The sequence below is a fragment of the Arvicanthis niloticus genome, chromosome 2 (assembly GCF_011762505.2).
Source record: "Arvicanthis niloticus isolate mArvNil1 chromosome 2, mArvNil1.pat.X, whole genome shotgun sequence".
Taxonomy (NCBI): domain Eukaryota; kingdom Metazoa; phylum Chordata; class Mammalia; order Rodentia; family Muridae; genus Arvicanthis; species Arvicanthis niloticus.
The window spans coordinates 90,140,267-90,164,099 of record NC_047659.1 but is presented as its reverse complement, the minus strand read 5'-3'; the positions used below and the strand labels follow the sequence as shown (position 1 = coordinate 90,164,099).

At 47.1% G+C, this 23,833-nt stretch overlaps 1 protein-coding gene across 1 annotated transcript; it reads right to left on the bottom strand.

The window, feature by feature from the left end:
- Positions 1-1,901: 1,901 nt before the first annotated feature.
- Positions 1,902-23,809, bottom strand: Ivd (isovaleryl-CoA dehydrogenase). Its single transcript, XM_034495922.2, has 12 exons — positions 23,629-23,809; positions 16,808-16,897; positions 16,558-16,609; positions 12,330-12,499; positions 10,984-11,077; positions 10,662-10,798; positions 9,045-9,141; positions 7,447-7,540; positions 6,842-6,923; positions 6,211-6,315; positions 6,034-6,106; positions 1,902-3,868 (listed from the first exon to the last, which is right to left on the bottom strand). The coding sequence occupies exons 1-12, from the start codon at positions 23,773-23,775 to the stop codon at positions 3,735-3,737; spliced, it is 1,275 nt and encodes a 424-aa protein (XP_034351813.1). The 5' UTR covers positions 23,776-23,809; the 3' UTR covers positions 1,902-3,734.
- Between the last annotated feature and the right edge of the window lie 24 nt (positions 23,810-23,833).

Genomic DNA, 23,833 nt, shown 5'->3' with positions numbered 1-23,833 from the left:
GCCCACACATCAGAGGTCGCCGTTAATATTTGGACTCGATGGGCAGTATAAGGCACTATCAAAACCTTAGGCTCCCTTCCAAAATGGGTAATGGCTGCTTTTAGTTCACGAAGGGCAAGTTGAGCAACTGCATCTGGATACCTTTCAATAATCTTTGCGGGAGAAGCATTGGGATGAATCCATAACAAAGGCCCCTCCTGCCATAACACAGCAGTTGGTGTCTAGTTTTAAAAACACATAAGTCAAAGGTTTTGGTTTCATCTATGCGTTTTAACTGGGCATCTTGTAAAGCATTTTCTACTACTTGCAGAGCACGGCTCGCAGCCGGTGTTAAGGCCCTCGGTGAGGAAATATGAGCATTCCCTTCCAAAATATCAAATAAAGGTTTCAGCTCGGCTGAGGGAATTTTTAAAAATGGTCTTAACCAATTTATATCACCTAATAATTTCTGAAAATCATTCAAAGTATGTAAATGGTCTCTACGAATCTCCAATTTCTGAGGAATTATCTTTTCTGGATGAATAACCGTCCCTAAAAAGGAGCCAATTTCTGAAAATTGAACTTTCTCAGTAGCAACATGCAGACCCCACTGTTCCAAGGTGTTTAATAATAAGGGGTATGAGGTCTGTAAAGTAATTAAATCCTATCAATGGCATCACCTGTTCTGGGTCACCAAAAATCCTACCTGCTGCCTCGGTCATTCGGGCCACAAAATCAGAAAAAGACTCATTAGATGTCTGAACTACCTTGGACAAATAAAGGTTACTGCCTTCCTTCTTAGGGAGAGACTTCCATGCCTTTATTGCAGCTGATGCTATCTGTGCGTAGACCTGCCCGGGATGAGTGGTCTGGTCGTTCGCATGTACGCCAACTCCAGCCAGCATATCAAAAGTCCATAATTGCTGTCCCTCAGTGTTTGCATTAATCCTGGCTTGTGCTTGCAGTGCCTCGTGCCATAAGGCCTTCTGTTAAGTACCACCTTCACTGTGTCCTGCCAGTCTTCTGGTGTCATAGCAGCTGTACTTAATCTCTCCACTTGGGATACAGTAAAATTAGCCCCAATTCCATATGCACGTACTGCCTCAGCTAATTCTTTGACCTGCCTATACTCTACTGGGGCATGAACACAAGCGCCTTCTGCCGATTCAAAGACCAGAAATGCAAGCTGTAGCTGTCTCCGATCTCCTGGGCTGAGAAATGAATTAGAGGCACTGCCCGGGGCATAAGCTGGAGGCAAGGGTGGGGCCGAGGGGCTCAAGGTCTTTCTTAGTCTTATCCCAGAACGGTTATTTTTTACACAGGCGGCTGCTTCCTCCTCTAGGCTTCCATCTTTGGAGCTGCTAAGGTCTATGGAGGCAGGCTCCTTAATGGGGTACAGGGGGGTCTCCCCGAACTCCACTCTCTCTTCACCAGCCGGTGAAGGGTCCTTAACCTTAACAGGTCCTGCAGTGGCCCCTGTTCCTTTTGAGTACTCTTTTCTATGACCAGGCTCCTTGGCCTGCCTCTGTTGTCCAGGCTTTTTTGCCTGCTTCTCCTTTCCAGGCTCCTTGGCCTGATCTTTCTCCCCAGGCTCCTTGGCCTGATGCCGGCTAACACGCTCTGTTTCTGATAGCCTGGAGTGGACCTCTCTTGAAACCTCTTGACTTGCCCTAATAACTGTGCTGCGAGCTGGATCCTCACAACACAAATAAGCTAAAAGCAAAAGCAACGCAAACAAGAGGCCAACTAATGCAGTGGCGGCAATGAGTGAAAATCCGCAACCAAGGCTTCCACCCCAAACGTACCTCTCAGAGATGTACCTTGATCCTGTAGTCTTTTAACCTGCCCCGAATCTCGAACCAAATTGTTCCGCGCCCCTTTTTGAGTCCCCTTCGCCCGCGAAAGAGACACGTGAGGCAGTGTTCGGGTAGTTACCACAACAAGCCTTTATTCTTGTATCAGCAGAAGCAGAAAGACCCCAAGCCCAGGAAAGGCACTGCTATATGTACCCTAGAGTGGCATGTTCACTTCTGATTGGCTGTTCACTCATCACCCCATAATACGCCCCGGGATGGGCAGTGACTTTGGCGCACTTTTGCCTTTTGCACCTGCGCAGTTAGTTGTTTACTTGTGGGAGCACAGGATGCCTGCGCCATCTTGTAATGGCGAATGTTGTCACGCTCACTGCGGCTCCCAACACAAAACACCCCTCCCACCCCCAGCAGAGTTTGGGCTGGCATGGTGGTTGTACATTCCTTTAATCTCAGAACTCCGGAGGCAGAGGCAGGAGGATCTTTAAGCCCAAGGCCAGCCTGGGCTATATACTGAGACAAACAAAACAAAACTCAGAGATGTGCCTATAATTTTGGCAGTCAGGAGACAGAAGCAGGAGGATTCTGAGTTACAGGTTAGACCCTGAATCAAAAACAAAAACCAAAGCCAAAAAAAAAAAAAAAAAACCCAACAAACAAAAAAACCCCCAAACAAAACCCAAATCCCTCCCCCAAACCCCAAAAACTCTCAAGGGCCTCCAGAAACGTAAGACTCTCCTCCTGTCTTATCACACTTGACCCCCCCCCCCCTTCTTTTAAGAAAAAGCCCAGGGTGGTGCATGTGGTTCCTGCCTGTGATCCAGCACTCAGGAGAGGGGCAGATCTACTGTTCAGGGTCTTAGTTCAAAGCTGGTCTTGGCTACAAGGACTAAAATAAAGCCGTGGAGAAGTTGGTAGGAGTAAGCAGCTGGCTCAGTGGTACAGGGTTTGCCTAGCACAGCCTGGGTACAATTTCACGTACAAGAAAAAGAAAAGTCACTGGGAGATTCAGGTCTGAGACTTCCTATTCTGGCCTCCTGTCATTCCCAAAGGGCAGACTGGAGGGCAGGACTCTTCAAGGACACTCTTAGGATGCAGACAGGGCCATGGCAAGTGGCCATGGCATGTGGCTTGCTTCTCCTCCAGAACACTGCTTTCGGCACAGAAGGGTTTACTTTGCAGTATGTTTAATACAAAATGGTAGCAGACGTTGTGCAGTTGTAACAAAATTAGCCGCAGGGTGTCTAGAGAAATATACAGAGGCAGCAAGGCTGGAGATGGGCCAGGCAACCCAGGCTGGGCCACAGGGTCTGTGCCTGCTGCCCAGGCAGCTGCAGAAGGTCACATGAGCAGGCCCAGTGCTAGCCTGTGACAGAGTGATGCAGACAGACTCAGGTACGCCAGGGAGCCAATCTTCTATGTTGTCTTGGCTAGACTGTGGACTATGCCCTTCATGGGTCTGCCACATAGGTATTGTGGAGCTGTCTAGCTCCTGGGGAAACTGCTAAGAAGGACACAATTTTTGCCTTTTCCTCAAGAAAAGAGACCACAAATATCTGACAATTCAAAGAGGCAATGCCTCTATTATGCTTGAACCGAAAGGGCTCCCTGTCAGAGGCTTACCCAAGAAAAGGAGTTGGGTACCTGTCATATGCTACCCCAGAAGGTGAGGTTAGAACATTCAGAAGTAGAGAGTAATGGCACAGACACTGTCACCCTCCCTACAAACCCCAGAAAAGCCAAAGTCCCTTTAGCAGTCAGTTTAGGCTTTCCTGATGGACTGGCTGGTACAGCTGGAGAATCCAACTTCACACAGGGCAGAGGGCCGGCATGAGAAGGGCAGCTGAGCAGGAGAGCTTCCTTAGACAGGTCAGAGGGCTGCCATGTCTCTGCTTCCAAAGAAAGGCCTCTCGGTGCTGGGACCAGGGGTGCTGGGCTGCGGGGCTAGCGGAAGTCTGCATTGAAAGCTCTGCCGATGACCAACCGCCTCACCTCACTGGTCCCAGCTCCGATCTCGTACAGTTTGGCATCTCGAAGAAAGCGGCCCATGGGGAAGTCATTGATGTAGCCATTTCCACCTGTGAAGCAGATGTGGGGGAAAAAAGGACAGCACTGAAGGCAGGGGGTGAATGAGGAAGCACATAGGCCCTCCAGGACCATTGAGGACTGGTTGCTTCCCATATAACCTATGTGCATTCCTGTGATGCCCTCTCCTCTCTCCCTCCCAGTCTCTCTCTGCCAGGGACTGAGCATGGACCTCACACACTAGGCAAATGCTCTGCCACTGAGTTATAATCCCAGCTCATATTATGAATATCTCTAGGTTACTTTTATATCTAATGTGACATAAGTACCATTTAAGCAGTTGCTATGTTGGAATGCTTAGGGAATCAGGACAGGACGGGGTCTATGTCAGTTCAGGTGCAGTTTCTCTTCTCTTTTACATGTGTTTATTTTGTGTATATGAATGTGCATGCACACACGCCCTGGCACACATGTATTTATTTTGTGTGTATGTATGTGCATGCACACGCGCCCTGGCACACATGCAGAGGTCAGAGGCCAATGTGTGTGACATGTGTCAGTTTTCTCTTTTCACCATGTGGGTCCTGAGGACCAAACTCAGCTGCCAGGCTTGGTAGCCAGCTCCTCAACCCAAGGATCCATCTTGCTGGTCCTTCTATTCAGTGCTGGCAAAATCCCAAGCTACTGATGTAACTTTCTTTTCTGAACATTTCCTCCCTCCCTCCCTCCCTCCCTCCTTCCCTCCCTCCCTTCCGTCTGTTTACTTTTTGAGACAGGGTCTGTCATATCCTAGGTTGGCCTACAACTCACAATATAGCCAAAGATGACCTGAACTTCTGACCCTCTCACCTCTAACTTGCTGAGTTCTGGGATTAATTTATAATCTGGTCAACACAGTTCTGGGTGTGGGCTTTGGGGATGCTGGGGAGTGGGGGTACCACACTGAGCTACTGCCCAGGCTGGCCAAGAAGTTACTATGTAGCCCAGGCTGCTCTCAAGCTCACTGCAATCCTCCTGCTTCAGTTTCCCAAATGCTGGGATATAGGTATGCACTACCGTGTCCAGCCTTTTCTATATCTTTGGTCTGATTGAACCAATATATACCCCAGGATATCCAGGCTGTGCCAGAGGTCTCGATCTAAACAAAAGCAAAGGTTTCAAGGGAACCTTGTTGGGGTCAGGAAGGCACAGTAGGGCTGGTCTAGAAAGATCTCCAGATGCTGAGGACCCGGACAAAGAAAGGGCAAAATCTGGGGCTGGGGCTATAAAATGTCTACCTAGCACACCCAAAGTTCTGGATTCAATCCCCTAGATTCAAAGCATTATTATACAAACAGGCGATGTGGGGCATGCCTAGAGTCCCAGTTCTCAGGGGTGGAGGCAGAGGACTGAAAGTTCTAAGTCATCCTCAGCTACTCCATATCTCACTCTGCTTTAAAAATAAATGTAGGGGGGGGGGGGAAAGGCCCATACCTTTAATCCCAGCACTCTGGGAGGCAGAGGCAGTCAAATTTTTGTGAGTTCAAGGCCAGCCCGGTCTACAGAGTAAGTTCCTTAGGACAGTCAGGGCTACACAGAGCCCTGTGCAACCCTCCCTGCCCCCTAATTGCAGACTCAGTGGCTGACATGAGCAAGAGAGGTGGGATTCAAACCTATGCCTGTACCCTGGTTCCTCATTCCTGACTGTTAGGTTGTCCTTTGCCATCCACCTGCTTTTGGTAATTAGAGTGTCCCAGCATGCTGACTTTTGACTCTTTCAAATATATGAACATATATATGTGTATATATATAATATATATTATATAATATATATATATATATATATATATATATATATATATATATATGGATATATGGGTGTTTTGCCAGCATGTTTGTCTGTGCACCACATTCATGCCTGGTACTCTCAGAGGACACGAGAGGGTGTTGGTTCCTATAGAACTTCAGTGACAGATGGTTGTGAGCTGCCAGGTGGGTGCTGGGAATAGAACCTGGGTCCTCTAGAAGAGCAACCAGTGTTCTTAACCACTGAGCTGTGTTTCCAGGCCCCACCCTACTCCCCTTTAACATCCATTTGTTTACTGACTGCCATTACAAAATCATTCCTTTCTTCTTTACTATGGGCATTTGAGCCTAAAGGTGGCAGCATGGGTGTGACAGGTTTAAACAGAGTGAGGAGTGGAGAGGGACTCCAGGAGTGGAGTTGGGGGCCACTCACCTAAACACTGAATACCGTCCAGGGCTACCTGTGTGGCACACTCGGCTGCATACAGAATCACACCGGCACAGTCCTGTGGAAGGAAGCTCTGCTCATCAGGGTCCTGACACGCACATGGACCCTAACCCAGTAGATAACCCACTCCCCACCTCTTCTTCCTGCAGAGTCTGCCCTCACCTTGGCAGTGATGTGGCCCTCATCACAGGCCTTGGCAACATTGTAGACATACTGTCGACAAGCCATGAGGCGGGTGTACATGTCAGCCATCTTTCCCTGCATCAGCTGCGCACAAAAGGAGCCAAAGGGTCAGCATGCTGGGACACTCTAATTACCAAAAGGAGGTGGATGGCAAGGATAACCTGACAGTCAGGAATGAGGAACCAGGGTACAAAGAAGAGGTAAGACCTGCTTAGGAAAATGGAGATGGAAACGGCTCTAGGAGATAAGACCAAGGAGCTGCCTCTCGTGTGGCTACCTCTTGTGTGGCTAGCTTTTAGCAGCCTCTTCAGGCCAGAAAGGTGGGATTAGAGAGACAGCTCCTGCTCTCCCAAACCCCAGTACTCTGCGTGCTTTACCTTCCAGCCTTACAGTGCCTGGTTCATTCACCTCCAATAGGAATGGGCAGAACCATGTGATGAACCTCCCTCCACAGCCAGGCAGAATGGGAAACAGCTGTGTTCTCTGAGCTCAGGCTCATTTTGTAAGAGAAGGACAGCAACTATCCTCCAGTGCTGGACAACCTCCTCATCCCAACAGAAAACCTGCTTAATCCAGCAGAAGAAGACATCTCAGCAACTATTTCACTTACCTGGAATTGGCCGATCTTCTGGCCAAAGGCTTCCCTCACATGCAAGTAGGGAATGGTGTGGTCCAGGACAGCCTGCATGATCCTGCCAGAGAGGAGGAAGCCTATGGAGCTGTGCTGTCAAGTGGGGATTGGGGGAAGTCAGAGGATCAGGCCTGAGGGTCTAGGTAGGAGGGTAAGCGGCTGAGATCCCAGAGTAAAGGTAAAGGAACCGAGAAACACCTTGCTTGGCCACAGCATGCCTGCTTAGCTCCCATGTGCCTTTCTCTGAGATCAAGAAGGTGTTGTGGGCAGCAGGCAGCTGTCAGAGTCTGGGCCTCTGGTTTCACAACCACAGTGACTAAACAGAGCTGCTCCTCAGGCCTTACCTGCCATCTGCCACATAATGTCATTTCCCTTCCGGGTGAAGAAATTAAATGTAGCAGGAGATTTCTCTAGGACAGAGGATAGACCATGAAGAACCTTTCCTGTGCCTTCACTGGATACCAGGATGAAGCTGCTAACCTAACAAGGGCTGGAGATCTTAGGTCCCCCCCCTCCCAGCCTCCAGCCTCATGCTGGTGAAGCTTCCTGCCTACCCAGGAGGCCTCCAGTCCCCTTACACTTACCCAAGGGGCCCACCTGCCAGCACCAGGCGTTCTAGGTCCAGCCCGCTCATCAATACGTAGACACCCTTACTCTCTTGGCTCAGGATGTTAGCAGCTGCAGGGGATAAATGCAAGTCAGAGAAGGCTGTTCATAGCCTCTTTGATAAAAGGTACTATGTCACACAGGCACAAAAGTGAGTCACTCAACCTTCAACTAGGGTTTCAAGGGAGAGGAAAAGATGAACTTTGCCACTTCCAGCCAGAAGTGGAGCTTTAGGACTTCCCCTACCCCCCATATACACACACAACATCCACAACACTACAGAGCCCCGAGCTGTTAGATCTTTCCTTTCTTGCCCTGGACCCATAGGATGAGAAAGAAGAAAAGCTGATTGGTTAGAAGTCACCCTGCCCCTCTTTGCTTCTTTCTGCACCTGATATCTACTAATACAGAAATCAGAGAACTCAGTGCCTGAGGCTGTCTGCAGGGTCACCTCTCAACGATGTTCATGGAAGCTCCTTTGTCTATGAGTTAGGGTGCTAGTGACAGAAGTTACTGAGCAACCCCCCCCCCCCCAATGACTTGGGAGTTGTGGGCAGAATATTGAGTATAGAAACCTGACAGCCCAACTGTTTTTTAAGGCTGGTGGATGGGTTTTTGTTCCCTTTACAAAGATGAGTCTGCATGGTCTCCCTTCCTAGAGACTCCTGTCTACAGCATTCTATTTACAGACGGCTTAAGGCTGATGCACAAAGCAGTCCTGATTGATGACCAGATCCCCCGCCCTCAGCTCTCTCCCAGTGCGCTCCATGGTGTCACGTTTACAGATATAGCACAGGGAGAAACTATTCCTGCAAAATCAAATTACCTTTCCTTCATCGAGTCTGGCTTCTGTCAATGTATTCCGACAGGCTTTTAGCATCATTACTAAGTGTAATTCAGAGTGGTGTGGCTTGGACAGGAAATGCCCGGTTCTGGGCTAGTGTGTGCAGGAGGCCTGGCTCTTGGTGCAGCAGTGTTCCAAGGTGGGGTTTGGGACGTGACTGGATTGTGAAGGCTGACCTACTCAATGGATTAACCTGATGATGGATTCATAATCTGATGGCATTGACGGAGACAACAGAAACTTTCAGAGGAAGAACCTCCAGGGAAAACTAGCCACTAGGGTGCGTCCTTGACCTCCGTAAGATAAGCTGTTCTCCTCAGCCCCCTTTCCCCTCATTCTCTGCCTCACCATAGTACAGGAGCAATGGAGCCAAAGGACGATAGGCTTGACACCTGAAACCATGAGTCAGAATAAGTTCTCTTCCTGTTTTTGTTGGGTTATGACAAAGAGTCAGACTAGCACACGGGCTGTATAGTCAGTGCACAGTAAGTCTGAGGGATGTCAGATGAGGCTAGGCAAGGTGTGAAGAAACCCCATCCTTCACCTAGGCAGGCAAGCAAACAGCAGCAGGGTCTGTGGCCAGGACAGACAGTTGTCCGGCAGCTCCAGGCCCACAGTCCAACTGCATCTCATAACACAGATGATGGAAGTGAACCTCTGTAATGGTGCGATGGGTTTTTCCAATTTGCAAGGGAGTCAGGGTAGGGACTCCTTTATTCCCTGGACACTTACCAGGAACCTTGCAGTCTTCAAAGACTAGCTCACAGGTGTTGGAGCCCCTCATACCCAGCTTGTCCAGCTTCTTGGAGGTACTAAAACCAGGCATACCCTTTACAGGAAACCAAAGGAGGCCCTGGTTAGACTTGCCCCACGGTGGCTTAAGAAAGGGAAAGTTCTCTTTATCTACAGGTTTTGCTACCTGCCCAGCATGCCAGCATTTTACTCCCAAGTTCTCACTCTGGATGTAAAACTCCAGTCTTCACATCAAACCAACCTTGTTCCCAACTCCTCTGCTGCCAGCCTGCTTCTCCCCGGTTCTCAGGGGAGTAGTTTTCTCAATGAAACATTCAGTCCCCAGCTGTCCTCTCTCCCAGGGATAGCACTCTGAAGATACTCTCACAGCCCAGGCCAATCTGCACCTCGTTCTTTTGCCACCTGTCTCTAAAGGATCTCCAGCTCCAACCACCTTCCACGCTTTGACCCAGATGACTCAGATACACTATTGCCAAGTGCACCTGGGAGGCACCGACATGCTTCTCTGTAACCTCCAGGTCTTTCCAGTCCCAATCTTAGCTACTCTCCCCACCCCTCATGGAATGTGCTGCCAACCTTTGCATGGTGTACTTAAACTCTCTAGCATCCCCCTGCAGCTGGGTTCCCAAGCCTCAGTGGCACCTGCTTTCTTTCTTCACCATCGTTAGGCAGATGGCGTGACGCTGACACTTGCTCCCTAAACTTATAGATCCTAAACTTTTTCCAGGGTGGGTCCCGCACCTTTAATCCCAGCACTTGGGAGGCAGGGGTAGATGGACCTCTGTTAGTTCAGGGGAAGCCTGGTCTATATAATGAGTTCTAGGCCAGCCAGAGCTACACAATGAGACCCCATCTTAAAATTGAAAAAACAAACACCCCCCCCCCCAAATCAACAACCCACCACCACCACCAAAATCTTCCTGATTTTCTTTTCTCTATACTAAAAAATTTGCTGTTTCTTGTTTTTATTTTTTGAGGCAGAGTCTTGCTAGATAGCCCTGGGTCTTACTACAAAGACTGGGCTAGCCTCAGACGTCATGCCCTGCTTGCCTGTCAAGTGCTACTCAGATCACAAACACATGTCACCTTGGGTGACTGTTTACAACAAAACTAAACCCGAAATGGAACCGTTGAGTTTTAATCTAACTCGGGGTGTACCTTATCTTTGTCCTTACTATCAGAGGTATAGTGTCCAAATTACCATTTGCATTCTCGCCCCATGCCTCAGCTTCCCTGACGGTTCCCGCTCAGCTCAGAAAAAGTTCTCATGGCTTCTTTTCCATTTTCCTCTCCCTCAACTCTGTGGACAGGTTTCCTGTCTTCAAACTTGACCCAGCCAGCCTCTCTGTTTTTTCTTTTTTCTTTTTTTCTTTTTTTCTGTAGTGCTGAAAATTGAACCCAGGGTCTGCTCTACCACTGAGCCACCCGGCCAGCAGCAGACTTGACTTTTAGGCTACCTTCTTCAGTCTCTGCTTACCCAACAGTTGCTGGGAGCAGAGCACAGATCTTAATCTTGACCAGCTGGAAGGGGTAAGTTAGTTACCTGTCACTTTTGTTAGAGGTGGAGTCTCTCTGGGCCACACCCACCACCCTCACCTTCTCCACAATGAAGGCTGTGATGCCCCGAGAAGCTGGCACCACAGTGAGATCTGTCTTGGCATAGACAACCAGGACATCAGCATCAGGGCCATTGGTGATCCAGAACTTGTTGCCATTCAGAACGTAGTGATCTCCTAAGGAAGGGCAGGGCAGGAATTGGTTGTTTGCTGAAGTCTCTTGTCCGGGCTCAGTGGTCAATTGCTGCCACCTTGCTGAGAACCAGTACAGGAACCCAGCAGAGGCCACTCCCAACTGCTACTCCCTTACTCTGAGTTTGTTTTTCTGCCTTTTCCAAATGCCTCGTGGCAAGTGGCCTTACCTTTCTTTTCTGCTTTTAGCTTCATGGAGACAACATCAGAGCCAGCATTGGGCTCACTCATGGCCAGGGCTCCGATGAACTCACCACTGATGAGCTACAAGGAAAACCCAAACCGGTCTTGTTAGGACTGGGAAGTACCCTGCAGCAGCTCCCAGGGACTGCCTGCCCGAGGTCAAACTGTCCCCATAGCAAAGTGAGTATCTACAAAGCCTCTCTTCTGTTCCTGCTTCTGCCACTTTTGGGCAGTGCTGGAGATTGGCTTCAGGGTCTCACACGTGCTAAGCAAGGAATTTACCAGGGAGCCCTCCCCTTACTCCTTCAGTCTTTATATTTTAAATATATTTGTTCTCTGTGTGTATGTGTGCATATAGGCTAGTGTGTGTGTGTGTGTGTGTGTATCAGAGGACAATTTGTAGGAGTTGGCTCTTTTTCTATCATGTGTATCAAACCCAGATCATCTAGTTTCGTGAGGCAGACACATTTATTTATCCATTAAGCCATCTTTCTGGCTCCTATTTGTTTTTTGAGATAGGGTCTTGCCAAATCCCCCCAAAGCAGCTGAAACTCTATATATGTCACAAGTTACCACATCGCTGGCTGAAGGTTTTCTTTCTTTGTTTTTGATTTTCAAGACATGGTTTCTTCTGTGTAGCCCTGGCTATCTTAGAATTCACTCTGTAGACCAGGCTGGTGTCAAACTCAGAGATCCACCTGCTTCTGACTCCTGAGTGCTGGGATTAAAGGTGTGCACCTTTAATTTTTTTAAAGTCCCTGTCAAATGTCAATCATCCAACCCACAAGTTAAGTTCTGTTCTTGCTTGCTTTTTTTTCTTTCTTCTTCATCTTTTTTTGGTATGTTGTATATTATGTGCACATGTATGTGCACATGTGTGCCTATATGGGAGGCACACAGGCAGATGTGTGCTCATGCATGTGGAGACTAGGAGTCAATATTGATTCTCTTCCTCTGTTGCTTTCCATCTTACGTATTTCACCTGTATGTGCATCTGTGCACCAGATGTATGCAGTGCTTAAAGTGGACAGAAGAGGGGACAGGATCACTGGGGGACGCAGTCATAGAGGGTTGTATGTGCTAGGCATTGAACTTGGGTCCTCTGGGAAGAGCAACCAATGTTCTTACCCAATGAGCCATCTCTCCAGCCCTTCGTGTATTCAGATTTTTTTGACTTCAGTATTTTAAAGTGGTATCAGTCCCTTTTCTAGTTATCTTTAGCTTATGGCAGCAAGCCAAGAATGAACATCTGCTTGGTCCCCACCCAGGGGAGAGCTTGTCTTACGGTGGTCATGTTGAGTCCGTGTGAGCTTCTCCATCCCTGTCTCCTCACCTTGGGAAGGTATTTCTCTTTCTGTGCCTCGTTCCCATTGCGAACAATCTGGTTGACGCAGAGGTTGGAGTGAGCACCGTAGCTGAGCCCCACCGCTCCTGAAACCCGGGACATCTCTTCCATCACCAGCACGTGTTCTAGGTAGCCCAGGCCGGAACCGCCATACTGAACTGGGAGTGGGACAGTGTGGGAAGCAGAAAGGCAGCCAGGTTACTTTGGATCACAGATGGGAATCTTATATTAATTGGCAGAAAAGAAACACCCTGGAAACTATTGTAAGTTCCCTTAGCAAGGGTGGCAGGCTGTTGCCAGGGACCCTGTTTAGGTCACACAGCTGGTTCTGCTTGCTGCCGGTGGGCAAACTACAGCTCAGAAGACCATCATCTCTAACACTGGCTTTATCCCTGGCATCTTTGGTGAGGACAAGCAAAAACCTGAGCACCCACTCTTCTAGAAGTCACAGAAGGCAGAAGCAGATGGATGAAGGAAGAAGGCAAGGGAACACAGAGGGGTGGGTGGGAAGGGGGCTACGTTCAGAGCACCAAAAAATCAGTTACAGACTGTGCATGTGCAGAGGCCTCAAGAAGACTTTTAAAAAGACTAATCTGTATTTTTTTTACTTACCTGTGTGTGTATTTATGTCAAGTGTATGGCTGCCCTCAGAGACCTGAAGAGAACCAACCCTCTCAGATCCCCTAGAGCAATGGTTCTCAACCTATGGGTCATGACCCCTTGGCAAACCTCTATCTGAAAAAATATCTACATCACAATGCATAACAGTAGCAAAACTGAAATCATGAAGTAGCAACGAAGATAACTTTATGGTTGGGGGTCACCACAGCATGAAGAACTGTATTTCAGGGTTGCAGTATTCGGAAGGTTGAGAAGCAGGGCCCTAGAGGTAGTTTTAGTGGCTGTGATCGACCCAAGGTGACGAGCAAGGACTGAACTTGGGTCCTCCGGAAGGCCAGGAAGCACTCTTAATGACTAAGCCATCTCTCTGGCCCAAAGGTGGTATTTTATAGCATAGCTTTGGGAACAAAGTGGAAGTGATTTGTATGGATGTAGCATACATATAGAGTTATGCACACACATACGCATGAACACACGTGTGTGCACACAGACAAACATATACACAGAGACACACATATAAAAACAAAAAGCAAAAAAAAAATCTTTAAAAAAAAAGAAAAAAGTTTTCAGGGCAGGCACAGTACCACACACCTGTGATCCTGGACTTTGGAAGGTGGGGTGGGACGATCATGAGTGCAGTGGTGTCTCTGACTACATAGCAAACTTGGTGCTGGCCTGGGCTATCTGAGGCCTATCTCAAAAATTAAGAAGGAAAGGAAATATAAAGAAAAGCAAGTGAAAAAGAGAAAGTATGCTTTCTTTGACAGCTGTTCCAAGAAAATCAGAGGATCTGGCGCCCTGGTCCCGTAGTAGCTCAGCTGCCTGTGGAAAGGGCCTGGGAACGAGCTCCTCTGCCCAACGCTTTAGGCCAGGGAAGTACAGCTCCCACTCCTACAAGGAAAGCTTCTATCATGGTCTTCAAAACTTGTCCTTCAGGTGGGGCCATCAAGTCTTTCCTGGCTACAGGGTGACTTCAAGGCCAGCTAGGGCAACTTAGTGAGGCCCAGTCTCAAGATAAAGTGGGAGAAGGGTGGGGGCTTAGGGGGATATAGTTCAGAGTTAGGACTAGTCTGGCATAGGCAAGGCCTTGGGTTCAATCCCCAGTACAAACAGCAATAGCCCTGGCTTTCTTTTCTTTCTTTCTTTCTTTCTTTCTTTCTTTCTTTCTTTCTTTCTTTCTTTCTTTCTTTCTTTCTTTCTTTCTTTCTTTCTTTCCTTCTTTTGTTTTTGGAGACAGAGTTTCTCTGTTTAGCCCTGGCTGTCCTGGAACTCACTCTATAGACTAGGCTGGCCTCTGCCTCCCCTGGGATTAAAGGCATGTGTCACCACCACCAGCTCCTGGCTTTCTTTTTAAAGTGCCCACTTGAAAGGCTTTTATCAGGTTTCTTTCTTGTTTTTTAAGTGCTGGGGATCAAACCTAGGGTTTTATACCAAGCATACACTCTTGCCACAAGCTACACCCTGACCTCAGATTCCTTTCTTTCTTTCTTTCTTTCTTTCTTTCTTTCTTTCTTTCTTTCTTTCTTTCTTCACCTTTCTTCTCAAACTTCTGTTCTTCCTGCCGCATGTCTGAGCAATGGGATTTCAGGAACCACTTTCTGCCATTGGGTACACTTGAACATTCTAGCAAATGACCTACACCCTCAATCTCTCCCTCAGGGTCTCATGTACTTCAGGTGGCCTTGAACCTACAGCCTTCATTCCTCTCTCCTTCAGGTGCTGGTGTTACAGATGTTTATCACACAGTCTATCTTCACCCCACTGATTTTAAACTGCTTCTTTGTTCCATTAAATATATTCTAAACCAGAAACACATTATGTTGGACAGGATCATAAACCCTCAAAGCAAAAAGAAAATCTTGTTTGGGGGTTCCCAGTAGGCCCTTCCCCAGAGTCCCTCACACTGACATGGTTTAAATGAATCATTATGCCACTATTCATGTAACTCCCCAAGGCCAACTCAAACCCAGGACCTATGTATTCCAGGAGGATACAAGGTGAAATATACAGACACCAGTCAAACCATCACCTGCATCCCTGGTTTCCAGACCCATCCCAGATACCAAATCCAGTCATATCTTACATAAAATGGCAATATAATTTATACACACCTGCCCACATCCTCTAAAGCCCCTATAAATCATTCATTATTATAAACAATACATGTTTTATACAAATAGTTGTTAGTTAATTTTCCCTTAGCAGTTTTTAGATTTATTTTATTTTATGTGCCTGAGTGCTTGCCTGTGTGTAGGAATGTGCAAACCTGGTGCCCTTGCTTGTCAGATCTCCTGGAGTCAGTGGATGGCTGTGAACCACTGTGTGGGTGCTGGGAACCCAAGGTGGGTCCTCTGCAAGAGCAGCAAGTGCCCTTCACCCACTGAGCCATCTCCAGCCACACCGCCACATCCGCTCTTTTGAGCCAGGGTCTTGGCTTGATTGTCTAAGTTGGCTTTGGTCCCAAGTCGCCACCCCTTACCCTTCTAAGTATGGGATTAGAAGCAATTGTTCTTCATTGTTGAGAATAATAATAATAATAATAATAATAATAATAATAATAATAATAATAAAAAGTGAATTGCTTTGCTCTCATGCCCAGGAGTGTGGCTGGATGAGGAGGCCAGCAGCTCCTGCACTGGTATGGCAACCCAGGCAGGGTCTTTTTTCTAGAAGGCACAGAATGAGAACATACCAGATCCCTGCCTTTCCCCACCGCAAACAAGTCATAGCACCCACAGAGGATACTGGGAAGGCCTATAAGAGCCTATTAAAACACATCATGTGACCACATACCTGAGGAGCAAACATCCGTCTTAGTCCCATTTCTGACCCCAAATGAGCTGTGGGGACAAGCTGTAAGCAGAGGACTTAGGCTGTCTCTCAGGGACATACTTTTCCTAATGATTCGTTTATAGGCCACTAGTGCGGCAGAGCTTAGGAATCATTGAGAGAAAACGGATCTACTAGGCCAGTTGTTTGACTTAGTTCTTTGGGAATGATTTTTTCCTTCTCTTCCTGTTTGATATATATATTTTAATACACACACACACACACACACACACACACACACATTATATAACTATGCACATGTATGTGTGTATGATGTATGTGCACATGTGTATGTGAATGCAAACACCTGTGTGCAGCATGGAGGCCAGGGAAAGATACTGGGCATCTTCTTCTCAGTCTCTACCTTGTTCTTTTTGAGGTAGGGTCTCTCACTGGACCTGGAACTTGTGGTTTTTGGCTAGACTAGTAGCCAGTGAGCCCTAGCAAGCACCAGTCCCAGCCCCACTCAGTGGGGTCACAGATGTCGGTGGGACAGGCCTGGCTTTTCCATAGTGCTGAGATCTGAGCTCTGGCCTCATGCTTACACAGCAAGCTTAGCTTGAGCCTTCTCTCTGGACCCTTGTTTTTGTTTTTCTGAATCAGGGTCTCACTTTGTGGCCTAGGCTGGCCTTAAACTCAGTGCAATCCTCCTGTTTCAGCCCCCTGAGTGTTGCTGGGATTACAGAAATGTGCCACCATGCCCACTTCCCTTCCTGCTTGTTTTGACCACAGGAGAGTTCTCTTTAGGGAAAGAAGCCAAACTCACCAGGGGCCGTGATGCCCAGTACTCCCAGGCTCCCCAGCTGTTTCCAGAACTCCTGCCAACAGAACAGTGGGGTGGATTATGAGAAGGCAGTTAGTCACTTATAGCCAGAACAAGACCATTCAGAGAAAGGGGTCATACTCTTATTAGTGAGGCCCCTATCACCAGGAGACAGTAGCTATCTTTCTAGGCAAAAGTTCAGGCAGCTATGTTCCCAGAGATCTTCACTCCCACCTGAACCCTTGCAACTCACTCTCAGGTCCTTGAAGTCATTGCTTTGATCAATCTCTTGAGCCTTGGGGGCCAGGTTCTCTTGAAGGAACTTAGATATAGTATGACGAAGCTAGAGGGAGAGAAAGAGAGACTACTGAAACCAAGACATGATTGCCACTGAAAGCAATGCCCCTGTAGTTGAAACGGCATATTCTGGGAGCTAGGCTACGGGTAATCTCACCACACAGGATCAGGTTGAGGTTTTAAGGGCCCTACTAAATTAAGCTTCCTTAGAGGTGATTGTGCAGGCAAGTGTTATGTCAACTTGACACAAGCTAGAGTCATCAGACAGGAGGGAGCCTCAGCAAGAAAATACTTCCGTAAGATGGGGTTGCAGACAAGACTGTAGAGAATTTTCTTAATTAGTGATCCATGGGGGAGGGCCCAATATATTGTGGGTGGGGATAGCCCAGGGTGGGGAGTAGTCATGGGTTCTATAGGAAAGCAGGCTGAGCAAGCCATGAGGAGCAAACCAGTAAGCAGCACCGCTCCATGGCCTCTGCAACCTCCAGGTTCCTGCCCTGACTTTGTCAAGATGGAACTGTAAGCCAAATAAACCCTTTCTTCCCCTACTTACTTTTGGTCATGGTGTTCATCATAGCAATAGTAACCCTAACTAGGACAATGACTGTCTCCTCTTTCTTAAAATTCTTGGTTTAGACATCTTGGAAATGATTAAGACATTATCAATCTTAAGTTTTGCTAAAACCAAACTTGGATTCATGTATCCCAATCCCTCAGTATTAAAGGTGATTTTTAAAATAAAATTATTCCATGCCTTCCTGAGGTACCCATAATAACATACAAGCCCCTAAGCCAACCCGCATGGGCTGTCCTCCAGCTTGCCCGCGTCTTTTCAGTACCCACTCACTGCTCTCCGAGGCTCTCCCTTTCAATTCTGGATTCTTGTCAATCTCTTGAGACTTTGGCTAAAAGAGATTCTCAGTGGGATTAGACACTCTCCTGGCAGGAACATTAGATATCTAGGCCCGAGCATTTGAGTCTCAGGTCTGAAGCCATGAGGGTTCCAAAGCAGCCCTCTCTGCCAACCATAAAGCCATGGAGTTTGGAGTTTCTTTTGTTGTTGTTAATTTTAAAAATCATATTTATGTATTTATTTTGTGTGTGTATGGGGAGCTACCACTGAATATATGGAGGCCACCTTTTGGGGGTCGGTTGGTTCTCTCTTGCTACCTACCATATGGATCCTAGACTCAAACTCAGGTCAGCGGATTTAGTGTCAAGTACCTTTGATCACTGGTTCGTTCATCTCGTCAGTCTCCTTTGAAGAGGTTTAGCAATATGATGAGGCTACAGGAGAATGACAGTCCCCATGACTTCATGCAGCCTCTAAGTGACATGAGCTCCTTCCTGCAGCCAGAGCTCTGAGTCAGCTCCAATCATAACCATACCCTTCCTTTTCCCACCTTTCCTTTGGTTACAAGAACACAACTTAATATTTAAGTTCTTCCCATTTGACGTGAGGGTTTGTTATGTTATCAAGGCCTTCTTACTGAACTGCTATGTAAGAACATCAGAGAAGGGCTGGGTGAGGTGGGTTAAGTGCTCACCTCATAAGCCTGAATACCTCAGTTTAGTCCCCCCAGAACCTAGGTAAAGGTGGAAGGAGGAAACAGACTCTACAAAGTTGTCCTCTGACTTCCACTTAGAGACACAGATTCAAACAACAATAATACAGTTAAAAAATCTGTTAAAAATGCTATAAAAGCTAGTTATTGTGGTGTGCGGGTGTGCAGGTGGGCTGTGTGAGCCCAGTCAGATTTACATAGTGAGACACTGTCTGAGAGAGAGAGAGAGAGAGAGAGAGAGAGAGAGAGAGAGAGAGAGGAAGAAGAAGAAGAAGAAGAAGAAGAGGAAGAGGAGGAGGAGGGAGGAGGAGGAGGAAGGAGGAGGAAGGAAGAGGAAGGAGGAAGAGAGGAACAAGAGGAGGAAGGAGAAGGAGGAAGAAAGAAGAAGGAGGAAGAAGGAGGAGGAAGGAGGAAGAGAGGAGGAAGGAAGGAGGAGGAAGAAGGAGGAGGAAGGAGGAAGGAGGATGAAGAAGGAAGGAGGAGGAAGGAAGAAGGAAGAAGAAGGAGGAGGAGGAAGGAAGATGGAGGAGGAAGGAGGAAGAAGAGGAGGAAGGAGGAGGAAGGAGGAAGGAGGAGGAAGGAGGAAGGAGGAGGAAGGAAGAAGAAGGAGGAAGAAGGAAGAGGAGGAAGGAGGAGGAAGAGGAGGAGGAGGAGGCTGCAGACAGACACAGATGTACAATGAGTATACACAAATAGTATATGCTTCAGGGGAGGGTACATTATAAAACTGGATTTAGGGGTTCATGTATATAACCCCAGTACTCAAGAAGCTGGGCAAGAAGATTGCTAAAACTTCCAGGTCAGCGTGGCCACTCAGCAATGTCCTGTCTCAAAACAAAGAACTGTATAAATACCTACTATAAATGAAGGCAATCTTCCTTAAAGTATTCAGGTTAAAGCATCGAAGCAACATTGATTTAGAAGGGAGAGTGAGACGGTGGACAAATGGTTCAGCAGATAAGAGCATGTGCTAGCTAGTTTTACATCGATTTGATACAAGCTAGGGCCATCAGAGTGGGAGCCTCAGTTGAGAAAATGCTTTCATAAGATCCAGCTGCAACTTGTATTGTTCTTAATAAGTGATTTAATTAGGGCACTGTCTTTTTCTTTTTTAAGATTTATTTATTTATTTTATGTATATGAATGAGTACACTGTAGCTGTCTTCAGACACACTAGAAGAAGGCATTGGTTCCTATTACAGATGGTTGTGAGTCACTATGTGGTTGCTGGGAATTGAACTCATGACCACTGAAAGAGCAGCCAGTGCTCTTAGCAGCTGAGTTGTCTCTCCAGCCTCTAGGACTCTTTCTTAATTAGTGATGGATGGGGAGGGCACAGCCCATTGTGGGTGGGGCCGTTCATGGCCTAGTGGTCCTGGCTTTTGTAAGAATGTCGGCTGAGCAAGCCACAAGGAACAAGCAGTAGCACCACCCCCGCCCCCCCCCCCCCCATGGCCTCTGCATCAGCTTCTGCCTCCAGGTTCCTGCCCTGTTTTAATTCCTGTCCTGATTTCCTTCAATGATGGATTAAGATGTGGAACTGTAAGCCAAATAAACCCTTGCCTCCTCATGTTACTTTTGGTCATGATGTTTTATCAAAGCAATTATAATTCTAACTAGGACAGAAATTGGTACCAGGATAGTGTGTGTGATAGACCTGACCACGTTGGTTTTTTAAGAGGATTGTGGAAGGACTCTGGAACTCTGACCTAGAAGTCATTGAGTTTTCAAAGCTTGGTGAGCTGTTCTGTGGGAGCCTAGAAGATAAAACTCTTGAGAGAAATGCAGAGGATGGAGGCCTGGTTTATGAAGTTCTAGAGGGAAGTTTGAGAGTCACTCAAAGACTCTACTGGGGCCATTTCATATTTTGAGTTAAGAATCTGTGGTTCTGATTAGCTGGGGCTGAAAAATTGGCTGTGATGAACAAAAGACCGGAACCCCTAAAGTGAAACCTTTACTTTGCTAGGATAATTGATGTTGGAGCTGAGAAATTATTGTAAGGGAAGAGATCAACATCACTGAGGTGAAATCTTCTGGGAAGGGTTTCCTCAGTTAGCGTGGCCAGGGTTGCACTGTGCTGACAGCTGAACTTGTGTAAGTCTCCCAGGTGCTGCTGGTTTTAAAGGTATGAATGGGTCATTCGAGAGCAGCTGAAACTTGGCATTGTGAGAGGCTATTGGTTAAGGGTCATGGATTACATTTAATACCCCAGGATTAAAGAGGTCATGCAGAACAGCTGAGGTTTGGCACCATGAAGAGAGTCCAGAAGAGGCTATTGGTGGAAGTCCAGCTGAGTTGCAGCAGAAACCCAGCATTTTAGAGATACCAGTACCACGGGATGACCATTAAGAACAGCAGCAGCAAGAAGTGGAGCTTGCCAGAGCTTAGAAGACAAGCTGTGGGCCGGGCAGTGGTGGTGCATGCCTTTAATCCCAGCACTTGGGAGGCAGAGGCAGGCAGATTTCTGAGTTCGAGGCCAGCCTGGTCTACAGAGTGAGTTCCAGGACAGCCAGAGCTATACAGAGAAACCCTGTCTCGAAAAACCAAAAAAAAAAAAAAAAAAAAAAAAAAAAAAAAAAGGAGGAAGGGAGGGAGGGAGGAAGGGAGGGAGGGAGGAAGGGAGGGAGGGAGGGAGGGAGGGAGAGAGAGAGAGAGAGAGAGAAGACAAGTTGTGTGTGCTGCAGAGGGAAGAGCTGGAGAAGTGACATAAGCCCCTTTGAAGAGCCCAGATGATCATGAGTAAATCCCAGATATTGGACATTGAGTTATTTACTCTATTGGAGTGTGGTTTTGACTTGATTGTGATTGTGCCTTGTTGCCCTGTTTCTTTGCTCTGGAAACAAGAAAGTGTTTAACTTATTTTGATTTTACAAGAGTACACAGTTAAGAGACTTTAATTTTTTTTTTTATTTTATTTTGTTTTTGTCTTTCAATACAGGATTTCTCTGTGTAGCCCTGGCTGTCCTGGAACTCACTCTGTAGACCAGACTGGCCTCGAACTCAGAGATCTGCCTGCCTCTGCTTCCTGAGCAGAGGTGCGTGCCACCATTGTCCAGGGAAACTTTATAGACTCTTTAAAAGAAGCTATTTATTTATTTATAAAGATTTATTTATTTTATATATGTGAGTACACTGTTGCTGTCTTCAGACACACCAGAAGAGGGCATCTGATCCCATTACAGATGGTTGTGAGCCACTATGTGGTTGCTGGAAATTGAACTCAGGCCCTCTGGAAGAGTGGCATGTGCTTTTAGCCGCTGAGCCATCTCTCCAGGCTCAAAACTGAATATTTTTAAAGAGGCAATTTTAAATGTGTTTGAATTTGTAAAGCTGTGAGACTTTTTAAGTTTGTAAAATGTTTTATATTGTGATGTTTTTATTAATGGATGACCTTGAGGATAAAGGGAAGGGTGTGACTTAACAGTGATGTGTTTGTGTGTCAAATTGACAAGGGGTCAGTTGTGCTGGCTAGATTCATGTCAACTCGACAGGAGCTAGAGTCATCAGAGAGGAGGGAGCCTCAATTGAGAAAAGGCCTCCATAAAATTGGTTGTAGACAAGTCTGGAGGGCATTTTCTTAATCAGTAATTTATGGAAAAGGACACAGCCAACTGTGGTTGGTGCCATCCCTGGGCTGGTGGCGCTGGGTTCTATAAGAAAGCAGGCAGAGTAAGCCACGAGAAGCAAGCTAGCAAAACAGCACCCTCCACAGCCTCTGCTTCATCCCCTGCCTCTAGGTTCCTGCCTTGTTTGTGTTCATGACCTGACTTCTTTAGCGATGGACTAAGATGTGGGTATGAATCCTTTCCTCTCCAAGTTGCTTTTGGTCATGGTGTTTCATCACAGCAATGATAAGCCCACCTAAGATGTGCTGCTTTTGCTGAGGAGAAGATCTTGGTTCAATTCCCAACCCCCACTAAGTCTCACAGCCATCCCTAATACAATTCTGGGAGGTAGGACACCCTCTTCTAACCTCTGCAGGCACCAGCTGGCATAGTGTACACATAAATACACATACATTCTGGCAAAACATTCGTGTACATAAAATAAGTAAGTCTAAAAAAATAAGTTAAAAAGGTAAGTGAGTTAACCAGCAAACATCCAATTCCTTTATTAATACAGGATGGTACAGGGCCAAAAAGCATACTCCATATGAACATGAATGTTTCAGATGCTTAAAAACACTACTGGGGAAAGTTACAATCTAAAAGGATGTTCGCCCCAAAGATCTGAATGTAATCATTATTTCCCAGGACACAGACAACAGGCTAGTGGTGTAGCTGGAACCTTAGAATTCCAGAAGATTCTAAGACAGAAGATGCCTGGGGTTTCCACTCTCTTCCTCTACTAAGGTTAACATTCATAGCAATCCCTGCCCTCGGTAGCATCTGACTCAGATACGCTGTGTGTGAAGCCATCACTCCTTAGCAATTCCCGAGGCAGGCTACAGCAGTTGTTTACTATATATTGGCAGGACCCGAGACATCCCTGGAAATTGTTCATTGGCTTCAATTAGAGAAAATAGTTAAACCCAGCAATAAGAGTAGACAACCTGTGTTAACCAAGCTCTTTTTCAGCTTTGTGCATTAGGCCTTGAAGAGGGGAAGAAAACAAATTTGAGATTACATTTCAGAATTCTTTAAAATTTCCAATCGAAAGTTATGGATCATCCATAACTTCAACCATCAATTGAGAACCACAGCTTAAAGCCAGGTGTGGTGGCCCATGCCTTTAATTCCATCACTCTTGAGGCAGAAGCAAGAGTTTACTAGAGTTCGAGGAACTCTAGTAGACCAGGCTAGTCAAAGCTAGCTTGGTATACAAGGCAAGGAAGGTCCAGGCCACCCAAAGCTATACATGCTGAGACTCCAGGGAAGAGGATAGAGCACAGTGGACTCAGACTCATGATAGTCACTAGAAGTAGGGCCACCCAATCTACACACCCAAACACCACCAGTCTTCCAGGTTTGGTCCTTATTCTTTTATCTCCTTTTAGCTGGAGTTCAAAGCCAGGGATTCCTCTGCCTTGCTGTCTGCCTCAAAACTTCCTTCGTTAGAGATAACAATGAAGTCAGAGGCAGGGGCTTTGAATATTAGTAGGGAGATGGTACACAGTTCCTCTCCCTAGCTTGACAGATGCTTGCAAGGCCCGGCAGGCACAAGTCACTTGGGTAAGACCTGGGACATAAGGTCCTGGAGCCGGTCTTCTTACCTGCTTCTGCTCCTCATTTAGCCCGTTGATGTCATCGTCCACAGGTAACATGGAGTGGGCCCGCTGCAGGACAGCGAGGGGCGACGGTGATGGCCGCAGTCTCCAACTGGAAACTCGCCGCCCCAGCAGCCGGATTGCAGTCGCCATCTCTGCTGTACACCAGGAGCTTGGGCTGCTACAGCTTACGCTCCACCAATCCTAGCTT